This window comes from Aptenodytes patagonicus, chromosome 6, assembly GCF_965638725.1.
Source record: "Aptenodytes patagonicus chromosome 6, bAptPat1.pri.cur, whole genome shotgun sequence".
NCBI classification, from domain to species: Eukaryota; Metazoa; Chordata; class Aves; order Sphenisciformes; family Spheniscidae; genus Aptenodytes; species Aptenodytes patagonicus.
In genome coordinates this window covers 62,972,147-62,984,584 of record NC_134954.1, presented here as the reverse complement: position 1 = coordinate 62,984,584, position 12,438 = coordinate 62,972,147, and the positions used below count along the sequence as shown (strand labels likewise).

General features: G+C 43.8%; 1 protein-coding gene across 3 annotated transcripts in view; it reads right to left on the bottom strand.

The window, feature by feature from the left end:
• The window catches only part of SLC15A2 (solute carrier family 15 member 2), a 55,646-nt gene that overhangs the window by 27,794 nt on the left and 15,414 nt on the right, over positions 1 to 12,438 (bottom strand). For all 3 annotated transcript variants that reach the window (XM_076342966.1, XM_076342967.1, XM_076342965.1), the window contains 4 exons: positions 9,020 to 9,107; positions 8,254 to 8,395; positions 6,302 to 6,394; positions 5,100 to 5,199 (listed from right to left, as the gene is read on the bottom strand). In XM_076342966.1, coding sequence (XP_076199081.1) covers positions 5,100 to 5,199; positions 6,302 to 6,394; positions 8,254 to 8,395; positions 9,020 to 9,107 — 423 coding nt within the window. The remainder of the gene's footprint in view (positions 1 to 5,099; positions 5,200 to 6,301; positions 6,395 to 8,253; positions 8,396 to 9,019; positions 9,108 to 12,438) is intronic.

The window sequence follows — 12,438 nt, the reverse complement described above, 5'->3', positions numbered from 1 at the left end:
AGAAGACGATATCAACGTCACGGCTAATGCACAGCATTGGGCTTGCAAATTGAACACTATCAATTCTCTTGTTAGAAAAGCTGGGTAAATATTGATACGCAGTGTATAAAATGTTAAGCAAACAAGCTTGTGTTCAGATGATGGTAAATGCTCGCACAAATCGGCTTTCGTTATTTGAGAAGTGCTTTGGGGCTTTTTGGCATTTCAGAGGAAAAGTCACTGCTTCGAGACTGTTGTGAGATTGGAAGGAGAGGAGAGCATTTATTTATTCCGAACAAGTAGCGTGATTCAGATCCTCTGTCACCTAATTCAATCCAATTTTGCACGGTTTGACAAGCTCATCATTTCTTCCTATGTCTGAGCTCTTTTTTTTTTCCTCCTCTCCTGTGTAGAAATAGAAGAAGAAACCTGTGTATTTTGAGGAGCTGGTAATGACAGCATAGATGAGAGAGTGCCAGCAAATGAGAGGTATCCATCAGACAGTACATTACCAAGCTGAGGCCAGTCAACCTCAAACTAATAGGGTAAATTAAATCTACAGGAGCAAATTCAAGAGCCTGATGGAAGGATGAACTCTAAGAGAGAGAGTTCAGAATCTAACTGATGTTGTAACCTATTATAGTTCATACAGTCAAAGGATTCCTGTTGATCGTCCTTCTTCCTCCATAATTCATAATTTGGAAGGAATCAAGAACTTGATGCAGAGTTTGGTCCTTTTTGCAGGAGCGGCATTCAACCGAGAGCAGTCTCTCCTTGCTTGTGGGGGAGACATACATGCACAGTTGCATGCACATACACAGTGCTAAACCTCCTCCCTGTGCCTGGGTGGGCCAGCAGAGTAGGGACAGAAGAGCAAGCTGCCTGACCTACCCCATGCTCATCTGTATCACCAGCTATGGGACACCTGAGTCAGTGAAACCAGCATTTAAGGGTTCGCTCCCAGCTGTCACCAGGTCCTGTAAAGGTAGTCGGCAAATTGCTTGGGACATGGCTTGGTGCCTGGCAGAGAGCTCCTTAGAGCACCTTGAGCCACATCTCTATGACCTGAGCTTCATTTGAATGCAAAGCTTTAACTTAGCTGAGTGTGAGGAAGCTCCTCAGGGGCCTGGTCCTGTCCCCTCTCCTAATATGTCCTGCTTCCTTCTGCTCCCTGAGACAACAATATTCACAAGGCTAGAAAACAGGAGAAAATGTGAAGAATTGCAGGCAGCTAAAAGAGAACGGCTCTTAAGGAATGAAGCCTAGGAGCCAAAAATGTAACAAAACTTCCCGTGACTGATGGTGCAGCCAACAGGAAATATTGCTACTTCATATGGCAAGAAGCCTCTTACCACAGGGGATTACTGCAGGGAAGATGGGCAGATGGGAGGACTTTCCTTGATGTCCCCTTGTGAAGCGGGTACGGGGAAGGTGAGGGTGAGAGCCCCATTGCCTCCCACTGCCACCCACCAAGGAGTCTGGGGGTCCCCTCACTTGGATTAAGGGCTTTTTGCCTAGCCCCACCACAGTTATGAAGACCTCATCAACTTGAGCTTTTGGCTCCTACACAATTTTATTTCCTAGCATGTCCCAGGCAATCTAATCCATACATTACTCGTAAATGATTTATCCTGGATTAAAGGATTCATAAGCCTTATAATAATCATCTCTATGGCATGTTCGCATGGTTAACAGCAAACAGTACTGGGTCTCTTATACTCAATTTCTGTCCTTACCAGTGCTTTTGATTACCCGGAACTTTCTACTGCTAAGCTAGTAAAAGTATATTTTCTTCTTCATTCTACCTTTGTGACTACTTATTTGTCATCATAAGAAAATCTAGAGAAATGAGCAGCCTCAGCAATCTCTCCCACTCCCACAGTAGCCCTGCCATGGCTTGACATGGGTGGTGCAGTAGAGTCTTCACAGTCCTGCCCTCTTCTAGTCAAATTCCCATGCTATATCTCTAACCCTTTGTATCTGCGCAACTCAGAATTTCTGAGAGCTGAGAAAAAGCCAAGTATGCAGCTCTCAACATAATAAAGTCTAGAGCAACAACTACCAAAAAGAATGTGCTAGTAAGAGAAAAGGGTAGTGATGCATAAAGAATTTGGAGCATCTTATTTCACACATTTTCAGATTTCAGTAATGGAAAAAAATGGTCAGAGAAAAGCAGAAGTGAGTACAAAAAAAATGACCCAGCAGCTTGCAAATTACACTGATTGGAAAAAAGAATTCCCTCCCTATTTTCTTAATCTTTAGAGCAGACATACATTAACAACATGATTTGGATTAGCTAATTTGAGAAAAGGTACCGTACACAATAAACCTGATCTCCTTGGCAACCGGAAAATAAAGAAACAAAGAGAAAGCTATTTAGTACCTTAAACACCACATCACACTGTTTGAAAGCAGCTTTGGTCTTTAATTAATATGCACAGCAGCCTTTGCATTCATATAAACATATTGTAAATATAATTTTGTTCAGGCATTTTTAGCTTGGACTCCTAATCCCATAGACAAAGATGCTTGGAAATCTCCTGCAGATAAATCTACTTTCCCTATCTGACCTCCTGCTGAATCAGTCTCCATCATTGTTTGTAGTAGTACTGTTCTCAAAGTGGCAGATCCAAGACTATTACACTCAAAGTACTTAAAAGAAAACCAGACCGATGGTGTGCATTTACCTCAAAACATAAATTTGTCTCTACGTGGGAATAGCAGGGGCAATTTATTTATTCATTTTGTATATAGAACTACCACATCCCTAGTTTCCAGATGGAACAACTAAGCCTGTGCACTTAAGGGCTCAGCTGAAGTTTATTGGTGTCCTGAAAACTAAGGAGGAATCATATGCTTCATTTCACTGGGAATTTTCAAAACTTATTTCACCCTTCACCTGGAGTGGAAGACAAAAAACGTGGTAAGTCCTCTCAAACACCACTCCAGAGGGGAGAAATATTCTGGTTGGCCCCAAACCTTTCATTCCTTACAAAATCAAAACTTCTTATTCCAATTTTGAAGACTTAAATTTCCTATCACATGGCATAAAACATTTTTCTTCTGAAAGACCAAGTCATTTCGAAATGGTAAAATACAAAACTTTCTGTTCTGAAAAGAATGAATAGAGCAGAACGTATTGTCCTTATCACAAGGCTTTTTAGTTTTCCTTCTCTAAATTAGTTTTTCTTGAAGGCGACACACAGGTGAATGTTTGAGCCTTAGTATTTGATAAATTCGTTGGAGAGGTATAGTCTGAATGCTGGAGAATGGGCCAGGCCCACACAACCACAGGCAATTCAGGTTTTCCTCTGTAACTCAGTTGTGGTTGTAAGTTTGGGATAATAATATGTATGTGCCTGACTGGAGTGCTGAGATTCATTAGCTGAAGTCTATAAAACACTCTGAAGATAAGTGGCACACATTATCATACTGTAATTAGGTGGTAATTGAAAGATGCTGGATAAACATTATTAATCATTAATATTCATAGAAGTAGCACTTCTGAAAATGCTGTTGTAACACCTGTTAGAATCCTTTTGGGACAACTGTTGGCTCTGCAAGCTAGGATGCCCACATGCTAGTATGCACGCAGCGTATTCGCAGAGTGCGTGTGCTGTGCTGCCAGCCTGCTTTTGGTCAGAGTTGTGCCAACTGGGGAGGCCGGTGACCACCAGATGATTGCTGCTCCCTCTTCTGCAGCATCCTCTAAAGCACCGGGTCCAACTGACAGCACGGGATGGACAAGCCTGCAGAAGCAAGCCTGCTTTGAACAAATGACCATGAAACATCCTGTGTTTTGTTACTCCTTAGTAACCATAAGCTTCTTCACTTCAGCATCACACAGTTCATGAGCAGAAAGAACAAGTCTTCCCAAAATTTTAAAATAAACATTCTAGTCTATATTATTCATTCATTAAATGCTGACTACAAGCTGGGGCATTGCAAAAGGCAAACAGCAAACTGCCCTACGGGGCTCCCATCCCTTGTCCCAGGCCAAGGGGCCATCCCTTGTCCAACTCTACCAGTGCCTTTCCTGACAGACCATTAGTCTAATGTCCTACTTCAGTGCCTCCATTGATGGGAATTTCCATCTCCCAAAGGTCCTAATCTTTCCCAGTACTTATCTAGATCTATTTCTGGAAAATTTTTCCTACTGTCAGTCCTAAATAATCCTCCTTGAATTTAAGCCTACTCATCATAGACCCCAACACTTTCTTTCTTTCTTGTAGCAGTGGCCTTCTACATATTTAAGGACTTATGCCACACACAGAAGTTGCTGATTTGAATACTGTCATTGAGAAAACTGAAATTTTTATTTGTCTGTTAGGTCAACATAAATCTAAGTGTTTAATTTCAGGTCAATTTGAAAATTATGCATTTTGCCTGAGGATTAGTACTTCCTGACCTGCTTTGTTTCTTTAAGCACTACCTTATCCTTGGTTGAACCACTATGCTGCATAACAGGAGTCTGAGATTAGCGCAGGTGAAGGGCTAAGCACTCATGATAGAGAATGAGGACACAAAGCAACTGGACTACAATTCACACGATGCAGAGCACAAACAGAGCTAAAAAAGAACCATTTTCCCAACTCTTCAGAACTTTCCATTCAGGAATATCTAGAAAACATTCTGGGTAGATTTGGTAGCAGCACTACTTTCAAAAGACTGGAATTTCCTACAGTTCTTTCTGAGGAATCTAAGACACAGACTATGACTGATTTGAGGGAAAATTCCCAGGGAAGCATAGGCTGGTGATACAATTTTCTCTTTCATTTGCTGTATTCCATTGCAGTGCATTAAGGTGCTGTTAAGCTGGTTCAGAAATGGCTACAGTTCCATGACACATCATATAAGATTTTCCAACATCCAATTAACATTTAGATGATTTGATGCAATTATGACCTATCCTTCCCAATATCAGTCCTGTTCTGCTGCCATTTTCCTTTCCTGAAGCATCCAGATTCTCTCAAGTCTTATGCAAACCATCCTACCTCACATCTTACTACATCTTTTCCTAGCAAACTGGCCCTTATTCTAGTATAACAGGATTTGATCACATAAACATCCTCATAAAGTAAGCAGGCACTGCGGATTTTAGGAAAGAAAAGAAATCTTACATGTTCCTCTTCAAACTGGTCCCCACCAAATGCAGAGACACAGGGCTTGATACCTCCCGTTCCAAGGGCGATCAAAAACAGACCAACCATAGACAGGATCCTTCATGCAAGAACAAAAATATCACCGTTGCAGAACCTTTCCAGTGCTTATGAGAGCATTTTAGTGTCACCCAACCATGATTCCTCTGGTATCATTGTCTTTCGCACATGGGTAGTGATGATGAGCCAGCTAAGTGCGAAAAACAAATTAATTAGCCTCATTTCTGCATTCACTACCAATTAACCAAACTGGTTTTGTCAGTTTCTTGCTGTTCTGAGGCCCAATGGACATACTAGAGATCAAAGATCCTGGGATTATCTTTCACTCATATGAGAACAAAAGATTGCAGAGATCAATTGAGAAAAAGAAAAAGAAAAAAAAAAAAGAAAAAAAAAGCCTTTTCCTGTAGCCTTCCAGCCTGGGTAAGCGCAGACAAACTGTTTGAATTAGGCTCATTCTTGGGTGCTTTCTACTTCCCAGTGCTCCTCAAAATACCATTGCTGGCCCAACAGATTACATCTGTAGGGAACAGGAGTGTCAGGACTGGCCACGTCTGGGACAAAAGGAAACTGTTCTGTAAATGAGATGTGCTCCTGCCTGCATGTGTGTATTTTTAGAGCTGTGACCACCTAGGTAAAAACAGCTTGATGGTTTCAGAGATGCCAGTGGGAAACTACTCTGACAAGCCTATCAGTTCAGAATCTAGAGGGCAAGAAGAGTAGTACCCTATGGAAGAGACAGACCCTTCCTCTGTCACATCAGAAAATGTATCTTCGGTTTTGTGTTTCCATGCATACAGGGGAACCTTGCTGAGCTGGGCAGCTATGTTGATGAGGAAATGAGGGAGGAATGAGCCTGGTGCAGGCGGCTGGATGGAGGAGACCAAACTCCAGTAGCATGGTATAGCAGAGAGAGGTGATCGGAGGTCCCTATCTCAAAGGGCTTAGAGTCTCTGTGGTGGTTTCCAACTCCTTCTGGTGCATTCACACTCTAGATCTGCCCTTCTGTTCTTACTCAGATATCCCAAACCCTTCCCTGACTAAAGCAACCCATGCACAGCCCCCAGACTGCTGGCCTGATGGAGGTGAAACAAATGACAGTCCCGGGTAAACCAACTACCATCACAACCTACTACAGCGCTGCGGCTTCAACAGCTACTTACACATGAACCGCCTGGTTGCCTAGGGATGGAATTGCACCGACTGACTTTATCAGATGGCCAACCACATACACAATGGAGAGGTAGATGATCGTCCTGTGAGGAAAGCAAACAGCAGTGACTGAAGGTGCTGGGTGATGTACGATCCGAAAACAGAGTGTGCCTGTGCTTCCCGATACGGCAAGTCTACTTGGCAGACACACAAGGAACTGGTTTGTTCATGCCACTGCTATAGCAGGCAGCTATAACTCTTTTGTGTCAACACTGGGTGCACTGGAAGAAAGAGATAGGCAAATGGGTTCAGATTAAGGAGGGATAGCCCCTGCTTTCTTTGCACAGGTTGCTGAGCAGAATAAACTAAAAATGTTCCAGTCTTGTCATGCATGGAAGGCTGCAAATAGAAGAGTTCAGGTCCAACTCAGTTTCCAGATTACTAATAACTGGCATTTTGTAGCATGCCCCTAAGTGAATCCCTCGACTGGAAGGCATCTATAGGGACCGTTGCCCACATTCAACCCTCCTGACTAATACATCTGAATCAGGAGTGTGGTTTCCCCATTACACATCTGTTTTAGATCCCAAGTACCTCTGAAGGACTGAGCTCATCTATCTGCCTCCCATGTCTTGGTGAGGAAGAAGAAGAAATCTGACTAGGAGGATCAGGCTCTTGAGTGTATTCTATTCCTTCATCACCTTCAGGATTAAGAGATGTCTATGTATTTATGTGCAGATGACACACACAGAGGGAATGGAAGGACTTGTTAGGACAGAGACACTAGAAGAAGCCCTATGAGCTTTGAGCACAGAAGTGGTCCTTGACACATCCAAACACTGGTTGCAACAGCTAACTTAGAGCCACATCAGATCATTCCTAAAAGCCCCTCTAATCTGTTATCCTGTCCTCGGTATTGGCCAAGGTCCAGCTACTACAGCAAAAGCCACCTCCCATTAAGTCATAGGGATTACTCCAGGGAAAGTCTCCTGCCTAATGCACAAAAGTCTGCATAAGGATTTACCTTCTCACAACATCATGCTGTAAGATAGATATCCTCAAATACCAATGAACATTGCTAGGTGACCTTAAATAATGAGGTCAATAAATCCCCACTGTTACGTTTTTCATTCAAAGGGGCAAGAGAATGACTAAAATCGAGCACAAAGAAAAAAGAATATTGATATCTCCTTAAGAACTTTCTGCTGGAAAGGCATATGGCAGCTGTTCTTTTCCTGTTGAGACTCTTCTGCCAGATGTGCTTAGTCCTAGAGAGAAGGGTTCAGCTACACTTCATCACTCTGACAGCCAAGACTCCCCAGACAATTAACAAACAGTGCCAAAGAAAGAAAGTCCTATATCCAGCGGCTCACCACCACTCTGGGGCAGATGATGGCCCCAAAACTTATCAGTGTAAGGGAAGATTGCCTAACTTACTGAGGGAGAGTTTACCTGCTTATGTGCTGAGGGAGATGATTTGAGTGAACCCAGGTTTCTCTGGAATAAAAATGGATGTGCTCACACATTCTCTACGCTGTGAAAGCATAAGTAAGTATAGTATAGTTAGTGCCATTTCATCTGAAACTGCGAGATCTAAAGGATGACACCGCTTCCTCATCTTTGAATCCTTCTCAGAAGCAGATCTTGGCAAGCTGAGTGTTAATCACCCTACACCTCAGCTTCCTCAAGGTGGGTAGGGAAGGACAGTGGAGGAAAAGTGTGCTTGTGACATTTAATTTGTTCCAACATTGTTGCCTATTGGCCCTTGGGTAAAAGAGGAGCGCAGAACAGCATGAGCAAACAGATCAGCTGTTCATCCATTAACAGAGAGGAGCTGACCTTCGCAAGTGCGTCTTTGCTGCACTGAGCTAGCTCAAAACTGGAAGCACACACAGCACTGTCCTTGCACAGGCTGCATGGCGTAGATGTGTGCTGTCTGAATTGGAGACATGTCTTCACTTACTTGTATTTCCCCAGCCATGAGTCTGCCATGATGGCTCCAATGACAGGTGTGAAATAACAGAGCGCAGAAAAGGCATGGTACACAGCGGTGGAGAGATTCTCATCCCAGTGGAAGAAGCTTAAGAAATATAGTGTCAGGACAGCTAAAAGGAAACAAGCAAATCACATCAGATAATTAATGTGTATCTCTGCAGGTAAGCAGGAAACTACATCATGGTGGCAAGAAAACCACTGATTTGTCTAGCAGCTATGAGCACTACTGTGGAAAGATCTGTGCTTTCATACCTGTTCCTCATAATCCCTGGCACAGGAAAAGCTAAAATGAGATATATGAGTATCAGGCGTTCTTTGCTCATAAACATTTATGTTTAGCTGGAAAATATATTTTCTAGCTTATCTTACCATAACCTGTAGTTCTGTTTACACACATTTTCTATTTGCAAATTAGGTGCCTGTGTGATTCAATTCCCAAATACACTGATTGCACACAACTATGAAAGACGTCATACACTGGAAAACCAGGTTTGAGACAGAGAATCATATAAAAATTTAGACTGGAAGGTACATTTGGAGCTCTCTAGTCCCAACTTCTGCTCAGAGCAGGTGTAGCATCAATGTTAGAGCACACTGTTCATACCTGCATCCCAAAATACTAATTTACTTTGAAAGACAGCTGAGACCACATACAGCACAGCTCTGGAACACCAGGCCAGTGTGTACAGAAACTCAAGGACAGGAAAGTCGCTTCCCAGACACAGGACACAAACCTTTCATGCCATAGTAGGAGAAGCGCTCGCAGAACTCGTTCACCACAATGAAGGCAATGCTTAGGGGGTAGTTGGAGCCACAGAGTTTCTGCAGGAGACAAATGAGAATGTATCAGCTCTGTGAAAGCTTTCACCCCAGCAACATAGCCCCACAGTGCCTGGGCAGTGGAGAGGAGTCCAGTCCGAAAAACCAGGCACCCACCGCTGCTTGACTGGCCTGTGGGTTGGACTTAAGGGAGGGGACCCCACACCTATCTTGCTTTAGTTAAGGCTCCCCAGTGAATCAGCCTGGCCGACATGGGCCCAATAAGGACTGCCATGGGGATTCGTGGGCTGTCAGCAGCCCACCATGCTCATAGGTCCAGGAACTCCAGTGGAAGGGTCCTACTGCCTCTCTGCTGCAATGCAAAAACCCACTGAGATGCAAAAAACACCTTCGGATGCCTTTTCTCCTACACTTCACATAAAGCTACTACCCTGCCCCAAAACTGCTCCCTCTCCTAGTACCAGACCTTGCCTCAGCAGTTGGTAGACCCCAGGGAGCTGCTGTCTGCTTCCGTGTGAAGCTGCTCCCTCCCGTGCGACAACTGCCCTCAATCTCTGCGCCTCATTTGCACCGAACTGTGCCACCACATTCACTGAAGCAGAGCATCAGCCCCGTGTCCAGAACTCCCTCAGGCATGGCATCCATTTCATATTCCAGGAACGCTGGCATAGCTATGGATAATTCAATTTATTAATCAAAACTAAAAAAAACGGCAATGGGACTGTCAATCCTGTCTGAGCGTGGGCACTCTTTCACTGAATCTGACTTTACTCCAGCTAAAATCAGCAGTTTCCAAGTGAAATACAAGGCATTTAAACAGATGAGTATTGGCACAACCTTGTGTGGGCCTCCATCCCTCTTGGTACCCCACTGCGGTCCAAGCTAAGCAGCTTCCAGCTGCTTAGCTCCACTACCTCGCAACAGGGAAAGCAGGTTTTCACGGCACTGCCCAGCTTCTGCCAATTAGTGGGAGAAGAGGGGCTGGCCATGCACTTGGTGAGGAATGGGGGGGGAGTGTGATATTAACAACTGCATTTATATTTATGGTTTTAAACAGCCATAGTATGGGCCAGTGAAGGGAGATGAACTCTTCACATGCATTTCTGTGCCTCGTTTTGGAAATAATGAATTTCTCTATTTCTTCCTAGAGTCCCAAATGCAAATACAGATACCAAAATAGATGTGTTTATTCAGGTTTATTTCACCACCAAGAGACCTGAGCTTATTTGGATTCCCAAAGCAATGGCATCAAGTTTAGAAGAGTCTAGCTTGATGATGCTGTCTCGCTCAACGTTATACAAGAGCAACAAAAGAGAAAAGACTGGCTGTCCACAAAAAAACCCAAAACAAAACAAAAACCACTTTCCATTACTTAACCCAGCATCTCTAAAGACAAATATTTTTGTCCTTTTCTATACGTGTTTTTCTCTCGCTATTTATCGGCTGCCTTTTTATTAAGAAACCCTTGGCCTCTTTGTTTTACTAGAGTAAATATGTAATTAACCATTTAATTTATTATTTACTCTGAAACCATCGTGCTCAGCATATGGCTTGTAACAGAGTGGGCTCCCTTGGAAACCGCACTGGGGCCTCCTGCTTTTAGACTAGCCTAAAAATGGTGGCATATATAAGCTGTAAATGCACAAACACACAGACATATGCACACACAGAATACCTTTCTCCAACAAGTTTTTCATAATGAAGAAGAAAAGCCGTAAAAGGCAAATTATGTTTCCTGTGGGTGCTTGGAGGCATTTTCTGAACTTGGAAGAAAAATTGTGTAACAGGGATATTTTTCTTCCTCTCTTTCACAGGCCTCGCTATCAGTACTCATGAGATTTAATAACATTTGATGGAGATGCAAAGCGTGACTGTTCAAACCCAGATGGCCAGGTGCTGGGAACCCTGCTGCCTGAACTCACCCCTCCGCACCCAATGCACAAACCCTGCTGGATTTAGCAGCAGCGGTTTAAGGTATCACATGCCATGCTGCAACCTGCAGTGACAGAAAACCTGGCAGTGACCCATTTCAGCCACTCCTGCTCTGGGATGGGCACCTCCTACAGATGAGCAGGGGTAAGAAGGGAAAGGAGAGCGGGAGGCAGTGACTTCCCAGCTAAACCTCCCCAAGCGCCTGAGCCAGCACCCTGAGAAAGTGCTTACAAACACAGCAACGACTTACAAGCAGGGGTACTTCCATCTGGCTTGTACGTCATGAGACGGCATTGGCACGCACAGAAACCCTCATGTATTCTCTCCGCTGTATCACTGACCTGCCTGTGGCCTGCCTGGACATCCAAAAGTGGGCAGCTTTCATCCATGCGGAGAGCCAGATGCAGTTTGCTCGCTTTCGCGAGGAGGACCTTGCTCAGCAGAGAGCCCCAGCAAAAGCAAAGAGGCTAAGCCTGGATTCATGAGTGCACAGATAGTCTGCTGTGCTTAGCTACCACTGTAAGCCTGGGATCTGCAGGATCATGGAGCTCTTAAAGATACTGTGGAAGTTGATAGTCTGTGTCTTCGGAAAAAAGAAAGGTCATTTAAAGTGCCAGCTACAGGAGATGTTTGTTTTCACCTCTTCTTCTTGCTGACTAGCTGCAAAACGGGACTAAGATTAATACTTCACAGGAGCTCTGGATATCCAATAGTTAATGTCTGCACAGTACTTAAAATTGTGAGTTAAATAGTTGGCTTGCTAATGACATGACTGACTGCAGGCTTTAAAAGCAAGTATTACCATACTGCCCTGCAAGTCAAAGCAGGTGCAATACAAGCCCTGTTCTCCCCAAAGTCAATACAGTGCACAGTTTTTAGGGGTCAAGCACTCAACAAGGATTAGCCTGAAAACTGCACAAAGCTGCAATGCAAGAAAATATTCAGCTGAATCTGGCTCTAAATCAGGTCCAAAGATGTAAATGTGAGGCTCTGTCACTACAGCTGAACTCTGTAACACACATCAGCGGCCTGTGCTCAATTCCTGTCCCTCCTTCTGCTTTGCAGCATCTGGGGACCTTCCCTGGTGGGTCTCATCATACTAAGAAATGCACAGGTCAACTCCCTCCCTCCCCCACACATCTTCCTCCACTTCAGAGAAGTAAGTCTTTTCCCATAAGGAAAGTCGCGTTCAGAAAAAGGCAGCAATCAAAACCCTTACTCTTTTTCCCCAAAGATTCGGACAGTTCATTTTTTCCCTTTAAGCTGCCCTTTCTTAACTTAATCAGGTTAGTGGAGGGATTTTTGCCTTGAGTTGTTAATGCTTATTTCAACCCTCTGCAAGAAAGAGTGTTTGTCTCTAGCCAGAGCACAACAGAGGAAAGAACAGAGAGATCTTGCAATATTTAGAGCAAGCTGAGCAGAAAGCAAAGCAAAGGAAATC